The sequence below is a fragment of the Pristis pectinata genome, chromosome 32 (genome assembly GCF_009764475.1).
Source record: "Pristis pectinata isolate sPriPec2 chromosome 32, sPriPec2.1.pri, whole genome shotgun sequence".
Lineage (NCBI taxonomy): Eukaryota > Metazoa > Chordata > Chondrichthyes > Rhinopristiformes > Pristidae > Pristis > Pristis pectinata.
The window spans coordinates 15,491,405-15,505,927 of record NC_067436.1 but is presented as its reverse complement, the minus strand read 5'-3'; the positions used below and the strand labels follow the sequence as shown (position 1 = coordinate 15,505,927).

Below are 14,523 nucleotides of genomic sequence, written 5' to 3'. Positions count from 1 at the left end.
CCGAGGAGCAACTTTTTCACCCAGATGGTGGTCCTTATATGGAATGAGCTGTTGGAGGAGGTGGTTGAGGCAGGTACATTAACAACATTTAAAAGACACTTGGATATGTACGTGGATAGGAAAAGTTTAGAGACAATGGGCCAAACGCGGGCAAATGGGACCAGCTTAGGTGGGAATCTTGGTCAGCATGGACCAGTTGGGCCGAAGGGCCTGTTTCCGTGCTGTATGACTCCATGACTCTAGGTAGGTATGTGACTAGATGGACTATACGGTCTGAACTCCCTTCATCTGAATGAGTCTCGACCCAAAGTCCAGATGAAGGGTCTCGACCCGAAACGTCGACTGTCCATTTCCCTCCACAGATGCTGCCTGACCTGCTGAGTTCCTCCAGCATCTTGTGTGCTGCTCCAGATTCCAGAAACTGCAGTCTCTTGTGTCTCCACATTTAAGTGAAAGCTGGGTGAGTACATGAGGGAGAAAGGAATAGAAAGACTCATTCAAGGGGTTGAATGAAAAGGATTGTGATGAGGCTCGTGTACAGCATACACTCTGGTGTGATCTTATTCGAATGAATGCCCTGCCTTATTTCTTTACTGTTATAAGTACAACAGAGTTGATCAAATGGATCAAAGGTACGATCAAATGACCCATCTAAAAATTATGTACCAGAAGGCAGAGATTGGGAAAAGGTCGTGCAATAGGAAGGAGCCACATACAAAAAGCTGGAGGAACTCAGGGGGCCAGGCAGCATCTATGGAGGGAAATGGACAGTGTAATAGGAAGGATTAGGAATTCCACATGGACTCAAAAGTTGTCCTGGCAAACTGTCTGTCAGTAAATTGACTGCAAACCATTTGGGTAAAAAAAGAAATTTGAAAACAGTGGCAGACAACTGTCACCAGGGGGTGGCTTGGATTTTGTTATTGGTGGACAGGCAACCCAATTTAAATTGGGGGGCAGGTATTCGAGCTGAATGAGCAAATTCCAAGAGTTTGTAGCACCAACTTAACATGCCATAAGGTTAAGATAAAAATTGACAAGGTACTGGGCTCCAGAATGGGATGATGTGGCGCTGGGGTACTCCAGACAAAGCTTAACAATGTGTCTTTGGCTGCCAGGATGGTTTGGCTGAACTTATTCACATCTGATGCATTTTATCTCTCTAAATTTCCACATCTTTATGAAAGGTCCTTGTATTGTTGTATTCTCACCGTGGGGTTCTAGTATGTTATTTTCTCTTTCGCAGGCGACTCAGTCCGGAGGGACGGTGCTCCTGGTTGGGCATGGCCCGGATTTGGTGAGTGTCCCTCTTCTAAATGCCGCAATCCGAGAGGTGGATATCCGGGGCATGTTCCGATACTGCAATACGTAAGTTTTGACGTTCAGCCGTCCCCCGCAGTTGCTCAGCTTCGACTTTTAATACTAATTAAAATAGTTGACGGTGAAGGTGCACAGAAGCCGAATCTCTGTAGTCAACTCTTTTCCAGTTCGACTTACGGTGAAGCGTCAGGTTTAACCTCCTTGGAACAGCTCATCGCTTCTCAATTACTGTAGGACCATCGAGAATGTTCGGAGATTCTGGAGCAAGTGTGTGAAATGTTTGTACCTTTATTTTCTTTTCCTGATGTTCTACACAATTGAAGGAATGTGAATCCATGGGTAATCGTCTTGGCACTTACACAGAAGCTGTGGTTTCAGGTCCATTCCAGAGGCGTGAGCACAGTCCTGTCATAATGTGGGGATGTTGTACTCTCAGGTTTTTTGGATGTTAAGGTGTTGTCTGCTCTCTCAGAGATCCAAAGGGTCATGATGGAAGAAGAAAGGTGCCCTGAACAATACCTATTCTCACCCACCATGGCATAAGTGGATAATTTGATCATGTCGGTGCTTACAGGGTGCAAATAGGCAGCTGTCATTCTCTATGGCGTGAGTGCATTCATTGGCTCAAGGGCTTTAGATTGTTCTGTAAAGTAATTTTATCTTATCTCACCTCTGTGCACACAAGCAAACGAGCGCTCAAACATACACCTACACACACACACACACACACACACACCCTGATACAGGCATATACACACGCAGTCACACACCCAAAGACACACAAACACCCACCAACATAACCACACACACAAACACACCCTGACACAGGCATACACACACAATCACACACCCAAACACATATAACCACACACACACACACACACACACACACACACACACACACACACACACACACACACACACACACACACACACCCTGATACAGGCATATACACACGCAGTCACACACCCAAAGACACACAAACACCCACCAACATAACCACACACACAAACACACCCTGACACAGGCATACACACACAATCACACACCCAAACACATATAACCACACACACACACACACACACACACACACACACACACACACACACACACACACACACACACACACACACACACACACACAGTACTAGGGCAGTTCAGCAGGTCAGGCAGCATCTATGGACGGAAATGAACAGTCGACATTTCAGGTTGAAACCCTTCATCAGGACTGGAAAGGAAGAGGGCAGAAGCCAGAATAAAAGGGTGGGGGTAGGGGGAGGAACACAAGCTGGCGGGTCGTGGGTGAGTCCAGGTGATGGGGGAAGGTAGGTGGGTGGGGGAGGCTGGGTGTGAGAAGCTGGGAGGTGATAGTTGGAAGGGGCAAAGGGCTGAAGAAGAAGGAATCTGATAGGAGAGGACAGTGGACCATGGAATAAAGGGAAGGAGGTGGGCAGGGGAAGGGAAAGAGAAAGGGTGAAGAGACCACAGGGAAATGGAAAACAAAGGGAGGGGGAAGGAACACAGAGGGGAGGGGTTACTGGAAGTTAGAGAAATCAGTGTTGATGCCACCAGGTTGGAGACCACCAAGACGGAATATGAGGTGTTGTTCCTCCAACCTGTGTCTGGCCTCAACTTGGCAGTAACGGGAGGCCGTGGACGGACATGTCAGTGTGGGAATGGGAAGTGGTATCATAATGGATAAAAACACACACACACACACACACACACACACACACACACACACACATGCATATGGAGACATGGAGACGAACACAGACATCCCACTCACCCACACACATGAACCAAACACACACACACACACACACACACACACACACACACACACAGAGGCACACTCAGACACACTCAGACACACACACACGCGCACACACACAGAAGTGTTGAGGGATTTCATCCAATAAGCTTTACTTTATACCGCTTCTTCCTCAGCGGATTGTATTCATTCACTAGCACCCCCCCCCCCACCCAACCCCCTCCACCTGTATTTTCTCAGTCCTGGAGTTTCCTTCCAGCCACTCGAGAAATATTGAGTGCTCTCATCCACTGCACGCCGGTATTTTCCGAGTTCTGTCTGGCAGCACTCCTGGTGGAGCAGTAGTGCAGTGGGTGTGAAATGTCTGCCCTGTGAGCCATCTAACCCGACTATATCCGTCAGGCCAATTGGATTTCAATTCTATATCCAAGCCAACCTCTAGTCAGGCTCCACTCCAAAGCCTTAAGCACAAAGATCTAGGTTGTCACTCCAGTGCAGTACCGAAGGAGTGCCACATTATGAGGGGTGACATCTCTCAACCGAGATGTTAAAAGGAGGTCTGATTTGCTTTGATTTAAACAAGTGCAGAGGTGCTCTTCCTGGGTTCTAGGCAGCATTTATCCTTCAACTAACAGCACTAAAACAGTTTATTAGGTCATTAACCTATTGTTATTTGTGTGATCTTCCTATGTACAAATTAATCAATGCATTTCCTAAATTATAGTAGTGGCATAAACTACCCAAGCACTGTGTACTGGTTGTGAAGTTCTTTGGGATGTAAATTGTGCAATAGAAATGTAAACCTCTTATCTCTTGGGGAGTTTTACTCAATTTTGATTTAGTTTCTATTTATTCAAACACACAGGGCACTAAAGTCAGTGAGCAAAGAAGAAAGTGATGTATTTCTATAATAAGCTTTCTTGAAGAATGTATTGCATTTTTGAATGCACACAGCTGACCTTGATAAATGTCAACACTTTAACCCACGGACAGCATTCATCAAAAGAATTTTATTCAAATGTATCAAGCGCATATTGTATTATTTATTGGCAGCTCATGTATAATCACTTCTGGCTGAGTAAATAGATTACCAGGAAGAAGGAAGTTTAAGGACAGAAACATTGAAACAATGAGCTGGGCTTGCAGCACCTCAGCAGAAGACATATCATTTACAACCTTTCCCAATAGCCTTGATAAATGGTCTTCAATGTTCCTCATACTCCCTGAAACTCAACACCTGTCAAACACAAACCACCGGCTTGTTCACCTTTGTTTTCACAAGTTCCGTCATCTCCTTGCTCACAGCTGAGACAACACTGGATGGTCCTTATTCAACCTTCAGTGAACCCAGACTTATGATTTAGTTACACCAGCAGGTCCCAAGGTAGAGACCAACTTGCTGGAGATTTTTTGAAGTTCGTTATTCAAAAGACATCCCTGTGAAAATAAGTGGGTCACCTTAGCACAGGAATAATTTGTTCAAGTTCCACTCTGTCCTCTCTGTTTTGTGATGTGAAGTCATTTAACAAGATGATAAGAGGCATAGGTCGAGTGGACAGTCAGAGACTTTTTCCCAGGGCGACAATGGCTAACACGAGGGGATGTAATTTTAAGGCGATTGGAGGAAGGTATAAGGGGGATGTCAGGGGTAAGTTTTTTACACAGAGAGTGCTGGGTCCGTGGAATGCACTGCTGGCAGAGGTTGTGGGGGCAGATACATTAGGGACATTTAAGAGACTCTTAGATAGACACATGAATGATAGGGGGCTATGTGGGAGGGAAGGGTTAGATAGATCTTAGAGCAGGATAAAATGTCGGCACAACATTGTGGGCCGAAAGGCCTGTACTGTGCTGTAGTGTTCTATGTTCTATGTGTTCTAGCACAGAACAGTACAGCACAGGAACAGGCCCTTCGGCCCACGATGTTGTGCCAAACTAATTAAGCTAATGACACCTAATCCCTTCTGCCTGCACATGGTCCATATCCCTCCATTCTCTGCACATTCATGTGCCTATCTAAGAGCCTCTTAAACACCTATCATATCTGCCTCCACCACCACCCCTGGCAACGCATTCCAGGCACCCACCACTCTCTGTGTAAAAGATTTGCCCTGCACATCTCCTTTGAACTTACTGCCCTCATCTTAAATGCATGCCCTCTAGTATTAGACATTGCTGCACAGTGATTAGTTGTTCTCCTCTCATAGTTTTTTCATTCACTTTGAAGATGTTCCTTTGAACGGTGGAATGAGAAATGTGCTATGTGGGGAATTTTACTCACAACCTGATGTCCCAGAGTTTGGATAAAACACCGTGCAGATGAGTCAGGCCCTGATTTTGCATATTAGCAATGAAGCAACTGTATTCGCCTAAAGCCTTGAAGAAAGCAGGTCACTTGGACTTGGTGACCTCCTGCTATCAGACATCAATGGGATCCCTGGGACCCAACAGCTTCAGTGCCATTAACCTGGCTGAACAGCCTAACACATTGAAGAGTTTCTACAGATCAGGGAACAAATGTCACAATTTATAATGAATCTTTTAAACATAATGATTAACATAGAAGCTAAAATATCATAAAAAATTGATTTAATTTTATTGTATTTATTATATATATAAAATATATTATATTTTATTTTGAAATATATATAACTGACCATCCAGAAATATAAAACTTTTTTTCTGTAGCCAGATAGCTTGCTAAACTGTGGCATAATATACACATAAAAACTCATTCAGACCTTGTACAACAAAATACAGGTTTTCAAGATAGTTCATAGATGTGAAATATAGTTTATAAATAGCTTTCAACACACACAAAGTGCTGGAGGAACTCAGCAGGTCAGGCAGCATCTATGGAGGGAAATAAAGAGTTGATGTTTCGGGCCGAGACCCTTCGTCAGGTCTGGAAAGGAAGAGGGCAGAAGCCAGAGTAAGAAGGTCGGGGGGAGGGGGAGGAACACACGCAGGCAGGTGATAGGTGAGTCCAGGTGAGGGGGAAGGGTAGGTGGGTGAGGGAGGGGGGATGAAAGGGAGTGATGTAAGAAACTGAGAGGTGACAGGTGGAAGAGGCAAAGGGCTGAAGCAGGAGGAATCTGGTAGGAGAGGGCAGTGGACCATGGAAAAAAGGGAAGGAGTTGGGGGATAGATGGGCAGGTCATGAGGGCAGGAAAGGCAAAGGAAAGGGGTGAGGGGGCCACAGGAAAAATGGAAAACAAAGGCGGGGGGGGGGGGGAAGGGAAGGGGTCACCGGAAGTTAGAGAAATCGATGTTGAGACCGTCAGGTTCCGCAGCTTCCGCCACCTCCAACGGGATCCCACCACCAGGCACATCTTCCCCTACCACCCCCCCCCCCCACCGCCGCCTGCAGGGCTCGCCCCCTCCGCAACTCCCTTGTCCACTCATCCCTCACCACAATGACCCTCCTGGTACTATCCCTGCAACTGTACAAACCTGTCCCTACACCTCACCACCATCCAGGGCCCTAGACAGTCCTTCCAGGTGAGGCAGCACTTCACCTGTGAATCTGAGGGTGTCATTTATTGCGTCTGGTGCTCCCGGTGCAGCCTCCTCTGCGTCGGTGAGACCCGACGCAGATTGGGTGACCGCTTCGTCGAGCACCTTTGCTCCGTCCGCCGCAACAGCCAGGACCTCCCGATGACCAGCCACTTCAATTCCACATCCCACTCCCTTACTGACATGTCCATCCACAGCGTCCTCTACTGCCACAATGAGGCCAGACGCAGGTTGGAGGAACAACACCTCCTATTCTGCCTTGGGAGTCTCCAACCTGACGGCCTCAAAATCAATTTCTCTAACTTCCCGTAACCCCTCCCCTTCCCCCCACTTTTGTTTCCCCTCATTCCTGTGGCCCCCTCACCCTTCTCTTTCCCCTCCCCATCCTCATGACCTCCCCATCTAACCCCCACCTCCTTCCCTTTTTTCCATGGTCCACTGCCCTCTCCTATGATTCCTTCTTCTTCAGCGCTTTGCCTCTCCCACCTCTCACCTCCCAGCTTCTCACACCTTTCCCTTTCACCCCACCCCCACCCACCTACCTTCCCCCTCTCACCTGAACTCACCTATCCCCTGCCTGCGTGCGCTCCTCCCCCTCCCCTCACCTTCTTATTCTGGCTCCTGCCCTCTTCCTTTCCAGTCCTGATGAAGGGTCTCGACCCAAAATGTTGACTGTTTATTTCCCTCCATAGATGCTGCCTGACCTGCTGAGTTCCTCCAGCATTTTGTGTGTGTTGATGCAGATTCCAGCAACTGCAGAATCTCTTGTGTCTCTGTTATAAATAGCTTTGATTTCTTTTAATTAGTTGGCAACAACACAGCTTGGGTGGGAGCTCTTGACTCACAGATCAGACTTGAGGGTATATATAGTAGAAGACAAATAAAACATGCCAAGTTAGCTCACTTGTTCAACCATAGTGAAAGTTTCCACAGGGAGTGTTTCACTTTTGTAATTCCAAAGTTACTATCAGTTGTACAGAGTGATGATAGTGAAGGCTGATCACCAGTTGAACTATCCAGTGTCACGCAAGCACATACAAGTACGTTGAGCCAGAAGTACCAAGTAGATGACTTATCTTAGCCTTTTCCCCAGATCCCCACTATGGCAGAATCTGCTCTTCAGCCTATTTGATTCACTCTGTGTGATGAGACAAACAGCACTGGAAACCGCATAGGCTATGGGACCAGAAGACATCTCAGCAGTTGTACTGAAGACCTGAGCTCTAGAACCAGCTGGAGCCCCAGCCAAATGGTTTCAGTACAATTATGACATGGGAATCTATCTGACCGTCGGAAGAATTGCCCAGGATTATCCTGTTCACAAAAAGCAGGACAAATCCAATCCGGCTCCTTACCATCCAATCAATCCACTCTGAATCATCAGTAAAGTGATGGAAGTGTCATCAACAATGCGACTGAGCAGCACTTGCCAATAGATCTGATGATGGGTCTAGGACCTGAGGCATTACCTTTGTTTCTCTCTCCACAGATGCTGCCAGTGTTTCCAGCATTTTCTGTTTTTATTTCAGATTTCCAACATCTGCGGTATTTTTTAGTCACCAGTGATCTGCTCACCGATGCCCATTTTGGGTTTTGCCAGGAGCACTCTGCTACAAACCTTGCCACAGCCTTGGTCCAAACATGAACCAAAGAGCTAAATTCCAGAAGCGAGGTGAGAGTGACTGCTCTTGATATCAGGGCAATGTGTGGCTGAGTGTGGAATCAAATAGCCCTGATAAACTTGTCGGTGGGCATCAAGGGGAAAACACTCCAGTGGTTGGAGGCATACCTTGCACAGTGGGTAATGGTAATGGTCATTGCCGGTTGATCATTCCATTCCCAGGACATCACTCCAGTTCCTGGGGCAGTTTCCAATGTCCAACTGTCTTCAGCTGCTTCATCGATGACCTTCCTTCCATTGGGAATCCAGAAGTCAGGTGCTCACTGACGATTCCATAATGTTCAATTGGATTCACAAAATGATCCATTGCATATCCACGTGCAGCAGCAGACTTAGACAATAATCAGGCATGGGCTGATGAATGGCAAGTAACATTGGTGCCACAGGCAGCGACCATCACCAACAAGAGTGTCGTTGGCCACACATGAGGTACTGGAAGGCTGAAGGATAGCTAATGTTGTGAAGAAGGTGTCTAAGGTTGCAACAGGATATTGATCAACTGGGAAAGTGAGCAAATGGAATTTAACTCAGGCGTGTGAAGTGGTATATTTTGGAAAGTTCAACTAGAGCAGGGCATACACAATGAATGGCAGGGCCCTGGGGAGTGTAGTTAAATAGAGAGACCTCGGGATACAAGTACATCATTCCCTGAAAGCGGCAACACAGGGTGGTGAAGAAGGCATATGGCATGTTTGCCTTCATTGGTGAGGCACTGAATACAAGAGTTGGAACATAGGTTACAGTTGTACAAAACATTAGGCTGTACTTGGAGTATTTTGTGCAGTTCTGGTCAGCACACCATAGGAAGGATGTGATTGAGCTGGAGAGAGTGTAGGAAAGATTCACGAGGATGTAGCCTGGATTGGAGGGCTTGAGTAACAGAGGGAGATTGGATAGGCTGGGTCTGTTTTCCCTGGCGTGAAGGAGGCTGAGGGGTGACCTGATAGAGGTGTATAAAATTATGAGAGGCATAGATAGGGTAGAATGCCAGAGTCTGTTTCCCATGGTGAGGACATCTGGAACTAGAGGATGTAGGTTTAAGGTGAGAGGGAGGAGGTTTAAGGGGGACCTGAGGGGTAAATTTTTCACACAAAGTATAGTTGGTATCCGGAATGAGCTGTCAGAGGAGGTGGTGGAGGCAGGGACAGTAACAGCATTTACGAGGCAACTGGAGAGGTACTTGGATGAGCAGAACACAGGGGGAATGGAATTAATGCAGTCAAGCAGGATTAGTATAGATAAGCATGATGGTCAGCAGAGACAGGTGGGCTGAAGGGCCTACTACAATGCTGTACAACTTAATGACCGTATACCATTAACCTTCAATGGCATCACCATCTCGGAGTCCGCCACTGTCAATATCCTGGGGAGTCACCATTGACCAGAAGCTCAGCTGGACTAGTTATATAAATGCCAAGGATGCAAGAGCAGCTCTTAGGCTGGTATCACCGTCCGACACGCCAAAGCCTTTCCACCATCTATAAGCCCAAGTCAGGGATGTGGTGGGATATTCTCCACTTGCCTGATTAAACACAACAACAAGAAGCTCGGCACCATCCAGGACAAAGCAGACCCTTGATTAGCACCCCGTTTATCACCCTCAACATTCACTCACTCCGCCACTTGTGCACTGTTGCTTTAGTGTGTACCATGTAAAAAATGCACTGCAGTTAATTGCCCAGGTTTCTCTGAAAATGCCCCTAAACCTGTAACCTCCACCACCGAGGGTATGAGCAGCAGGCACAAAGAATGATACTGGTGAGTTGGTGAAAGGGGCAAAGAAATGGAAGATAGAATTTTATCCTGCAAAGTGTGACATGATACACTTTGGGAGGACTAATAAGGCTGGGAATTAAACAACGAGTGGTAGGACCCTAGGAAGTACTGAGCAGCAGATGGACCTTGGTGTACTAATTGGATTATTATTGTCACATGTACCGAGGTACGGTGAAAAACATTGTTTTGCATGCCGTCCATACAGATCATTTCACAACACTGAGCTAGTACAAGGGAAAAGCAATAACAGAATGCAGAATATACTGTTACAGTTACAGAGAAAGTGCATAAGATGCAAGGGCCATGATGAGGTAGATTATGAGGTCAGGAGCTTATCTTTATCATTACAAGAGATCTGTTCAGTAGTCTTATAGCAGCGGGATAGAAGCTGTCCTTGATCCTGGTGGTACGTGCTAGATAAAGGACCCCTGAAGGCAGCAGGACAGATAACAAAAGTGCTTCAGGAGGGATTCAGGATACTTGCCTCAATACAATTCACAACTCCTTGGTAAATGATCCAGTGTATACCCAATCAGACTTGGGCAATATTCAGGCATAGGCTGACAAGTGGCAAGTAACATTGGTGCTACAAAAGCTGGGCACAGAATATAAGAACAGGAAGGTTATGGTACAACTACGTAAGCATTGTTAAACCTCAGTTGGAGTATTGTATGCAGTTCTGGTCACCACATCATAGGAAGCATGTGATTGCACTGGAAGAAGTGAAGAAGAGGTTCACCATAAACCATTTCAGTGATGAAGAGATTTGGTTAGAAACTGGTTAGATTTTCTGTGGGACCCAGTTGAGGTATACAACATTACGAGAGGCATAGACAAAATATAAAGTGAGAAACCTTTTCCCCATAGCAGAAGTGTCTGTATCCAGAAGGTTTAGGTCTAAGGTAAGGGGTAGCAGATTTAGAGGGGGTCTGAGGAAGAATTATTTCACCCAGAGGGTGATTGAAATCAGGAGCACACTGCCTGAGGGGGTGGTGGAGGTAGATACTCATAAGAAGCAGTTAGCTAAGCACCAGAAAAGTCATGGCATGGAAGGGTTGGAATGAGTATGGACAGGTATTTAATGTCCGGCATGGACAGTGTGGAATGAATGGCCTATGACCATCACCTTTAGGTTCCAGATCACCATCTTGACTTGGAAATGCATCGCCAGTTCTTTGTCATTGCTGAGTCTAATCCTGGATTTGCCTACCCGACCACGGGAGAACCTTCACCAGGACAGCATTGGTTCCAAAAGGTGGCCCACCCCCACCTTCTCAAGAGAAATTAGGCCAGGGCAGTAAACAATGTCTTTGTTACTGTTGGCCAGATCTCAAAAAATGAAAGCGACAGATCTTACGTAATTTCATACAATTGTGCAATTTGTTATTCATCAATTTAAAAGTAGAACAGTGTTCACAACAGTATGGCAACAGCAAGAAATGTAAAGCAATCTCTGTGCAGCGTAGTGGGTCCTCGCCTTTCTCTTTTATAGACTTAGTTAATAAGTATGATGTTTACAAATGGCAGTAATTTCTCAATGGTTTTACACCAACTGCCAATCACAGCAATCCATAGAATTCCCAATTGAGAAATGTTTAACCCTTTCATTGGTTGGTTTGATCACCCAAAAAGTGCATTAGCACAGCTTCTGAAAATTACTTTTAATTAAGTACCATAAACCTGAGCTCATCTACAAACTCTGCTGCCTGTACTGTACCAGGTCAATTTCACCCATCACCCCCGTGATCTCTGAGATAAGGTTTGCCTCCTGCTCTGATAACACCTCGATTTTAATATTCTCATCCTCTCCAAGGCCTCGACCTTCCCTCTCTCTCTGTGACCCGCTCTAGCCCAAACAACTCTCTGACATCTCTCTCATTTCTTCACCATTGGCGACCATGTTTCCAGCTTGAAAATCCGTCCATGAATCCTCTATCCATGCCCAACGTGTCTCCTCCTCAGAACATAGAACAGTACAGCACAGGAACAGGCCCTTCGGCCCACAATGTCTGTGCCAAAGACGAGGCCAAATTAAACTAAATATCTTCTGTCTGAACATGATCCATATCCCTCCACTCCCTGCACACTCATGTGTCTGTCTAACAGCTTCTTAAACACCACTATCGTATCTGCCTCCACCACTATTCCTGGCAGCCCATTCCAAGCACCTACTAGCTGTGTAAAAAACTTGCAGCGCACATTTCCTTAAACTTTCCCCTCTCACTTTAAATACATGTCCTCTAGTACATGACATCTCTACCCTGGGAAAAAGGATTCTGACTGTCTACCCTATCCATGCTTCGCATAATCTTATAAACTTCTATCAGGTCTCCCCTCAGCCTCCGACGCTCCAGAGAAACAATCCAAGTTTGTCCAACCTCTCCTTATAGCTCACACCTACTTTTCCAGGCAGTGTCCTGGTAAACCTCTTCTGAACCCCTTTCCAAAGCCTCCACGTCCTTCTCGTAATGGGGCAACCAGGTATGCACATGATACTTCAAGTGCAGTTATACTCAATGCCCCGACTGATGAAAGCAAAGCATGCTATGTGCTTTCTTTACCACCCTATCTACTTGCACAGCCACTTTCAGGGAGCTATGGACTTGGGCCTCAAGATCCCTCTGTACGTCCTTCACGTACTCCTTACAACTGTCTCTGCCTGGTGTTTCTTTGCATTGCTCAGCGTTAAATTTTCTTTGATGATACTTTGGTGAGGTAAGTTTTTACTATATTGAAGGGGCTGTATAATATGAGCTGTTGAGGTGTTTTTTTTTACGTGTTGAATTAGGTTCTTGACATTTGGCCAATGTGGACTTTCCCTTTACATCTTCACATCAGGTATCCCATGGCAATTGCTATGCTGGCTTCAAAGAAGGTGGATGTGAAGCCTTTGATCACGCATCGTTTCCCTCTGAGCCAGGCCATTGAGGCATTCGAAACAACAAAGAAACAGCTGGGAATTAAAGTGATGCTGAAGTGTGACCAAGCTTGAACGTGACTTGTTAAGTGTGTGAGCCTGGGTAGCTTGACTCTTCAAGGACAGACCTCAGGCACTCAAGCAATGTACCAGTAACACAAAGTTTTTCTTCCCTGGAGAGTGTACAGTTAACTGTCTGTCGAGCAGCATTTAAAAGATTTTCTTTTGCTGACACTGTATACCCCTGTGCTTTTTGTTCAATCTCATCCCAGAATCTAACTTCGGGCTATGGGTCAGTGGGCCCCACTCTTACCTTTGAGTCAGGAGATTGTGGGTTGGCAGCCCTTTTAAGGCAGAAACTCCCTTACAGTGCTGAGGGAGTGCTGCAATGATGGAGGTGCTGATTTTCAGAATGGTTAAAGCTGTTCTCTCAAGTGTATGTAAAACTGCCCAGGGTATTATTCCAAAGAACAGTATGAGAGTCTCCTTCTAGTTTTGGCCAATGGTTATCTCTCTACCAGCTCAGGACAATTGTTGTGTGCCCTAATAGGTGTGATTGAAGCATGAGGAAGTAACTTAGTTTTTATTTATACAGCTGTATAAATCTCTTACTGGTACGATTGTTTTGCAAGCATAGCAACACAGTGGTGCAGCTAGTACAGCCGCTGCCTCACAGCTCCAGTGACCGGTTTCAATCCTGATCTCCGGTGTTGCCTGTGTGGAGTTTGCACATCCTCCCTGTGACTTGCCTGGGTTTCCTCCCACGTTGCGGGGTGGTGGGTTAATTGGGCAATGTAGTTTGCTCCTACTGTGCAGGTGAGTGGGAGAATCTGAGGGAGTTGACGGGAATGTGGGGAGAATGAACTGGGATGAGTGTAGATGGGTGCTTGATGGTCAGCAGGAACTCAATGGGCCAAAGAGCTGATACTCAATCTACAACATTAATCATATTTTATATTGGTGCAACTGTACCGGCCTGTACTGGCTTACTTTCCCCTCTGACTTGATGGCCCTCATGCAGTGTACCAGTGAGTATGTGGCTTCCTCTGCAGATTTCACTAGCTCCGAAGAAGTAATACTTGGCCTGGGCCATAAGCTGGGGGCAAGGGACTATGGCCCCAAGGTGGAAGGGGTGGTGGTCAACCATTGGCACCTTTATTTAGGATTGGTGGATCTGAGGAGAGATCAGAGCCTTGACTAGGGAATCAGGACCAGGGCTGATTGGGGAATTGGTGGAGGCTGTTGGGAATGAGAGCACAGAGTTAACACAAAAGGCAGGAATAAGACTTACAACGTGAGGTTGCAGTGTGAGGTATCTTCATTAACAGCTGGTAGTCATGGAAACAACCAACTTTGAGCTCTTCTGGAATTATATTAGATGCACAAGGAAGATTTTTAATCAGAAAAGTCCCCAGTTAAATTTTTGATGAGATGTCATGCAACACAGAATGGTTGCAGTCACAAAAAAACACTCCAAAAAAATCAACTTTCAGACATCTAGCCTTAAAAAATACAGAATTTCTCAACCAGAACATGCA

At 46.0% G+C, this 14,523-nt stretch overlaps 1 protein-coding gene across 1 annotated transcript in view; it reads left to right on the top strand.

The window, feature by feature from the left end:
- The window catches only part of LOC127585170 (sorbitol dehydrogenase-like), a 48,540-nt gene extending 35,480 nt beyond the window's left edge, over positions 1-13,060 (top strand). Inside the window, exons 8-9 of the mRNA XM_052042383.1 lie at positions 1,247-1,368; positions 12,907-13,060. Of these exons, the coding sequence (XP_051898343.1) occupies positions 1,247-1,368; positions 12,907-13,060 (276 nt within the window). The remainder of the gene's footprint in view (positions 1-1,246; positions 1,369-12,906) is intronic.
- Positions 13,061-14,523: the final 1,463 nt, after the last annotated feature.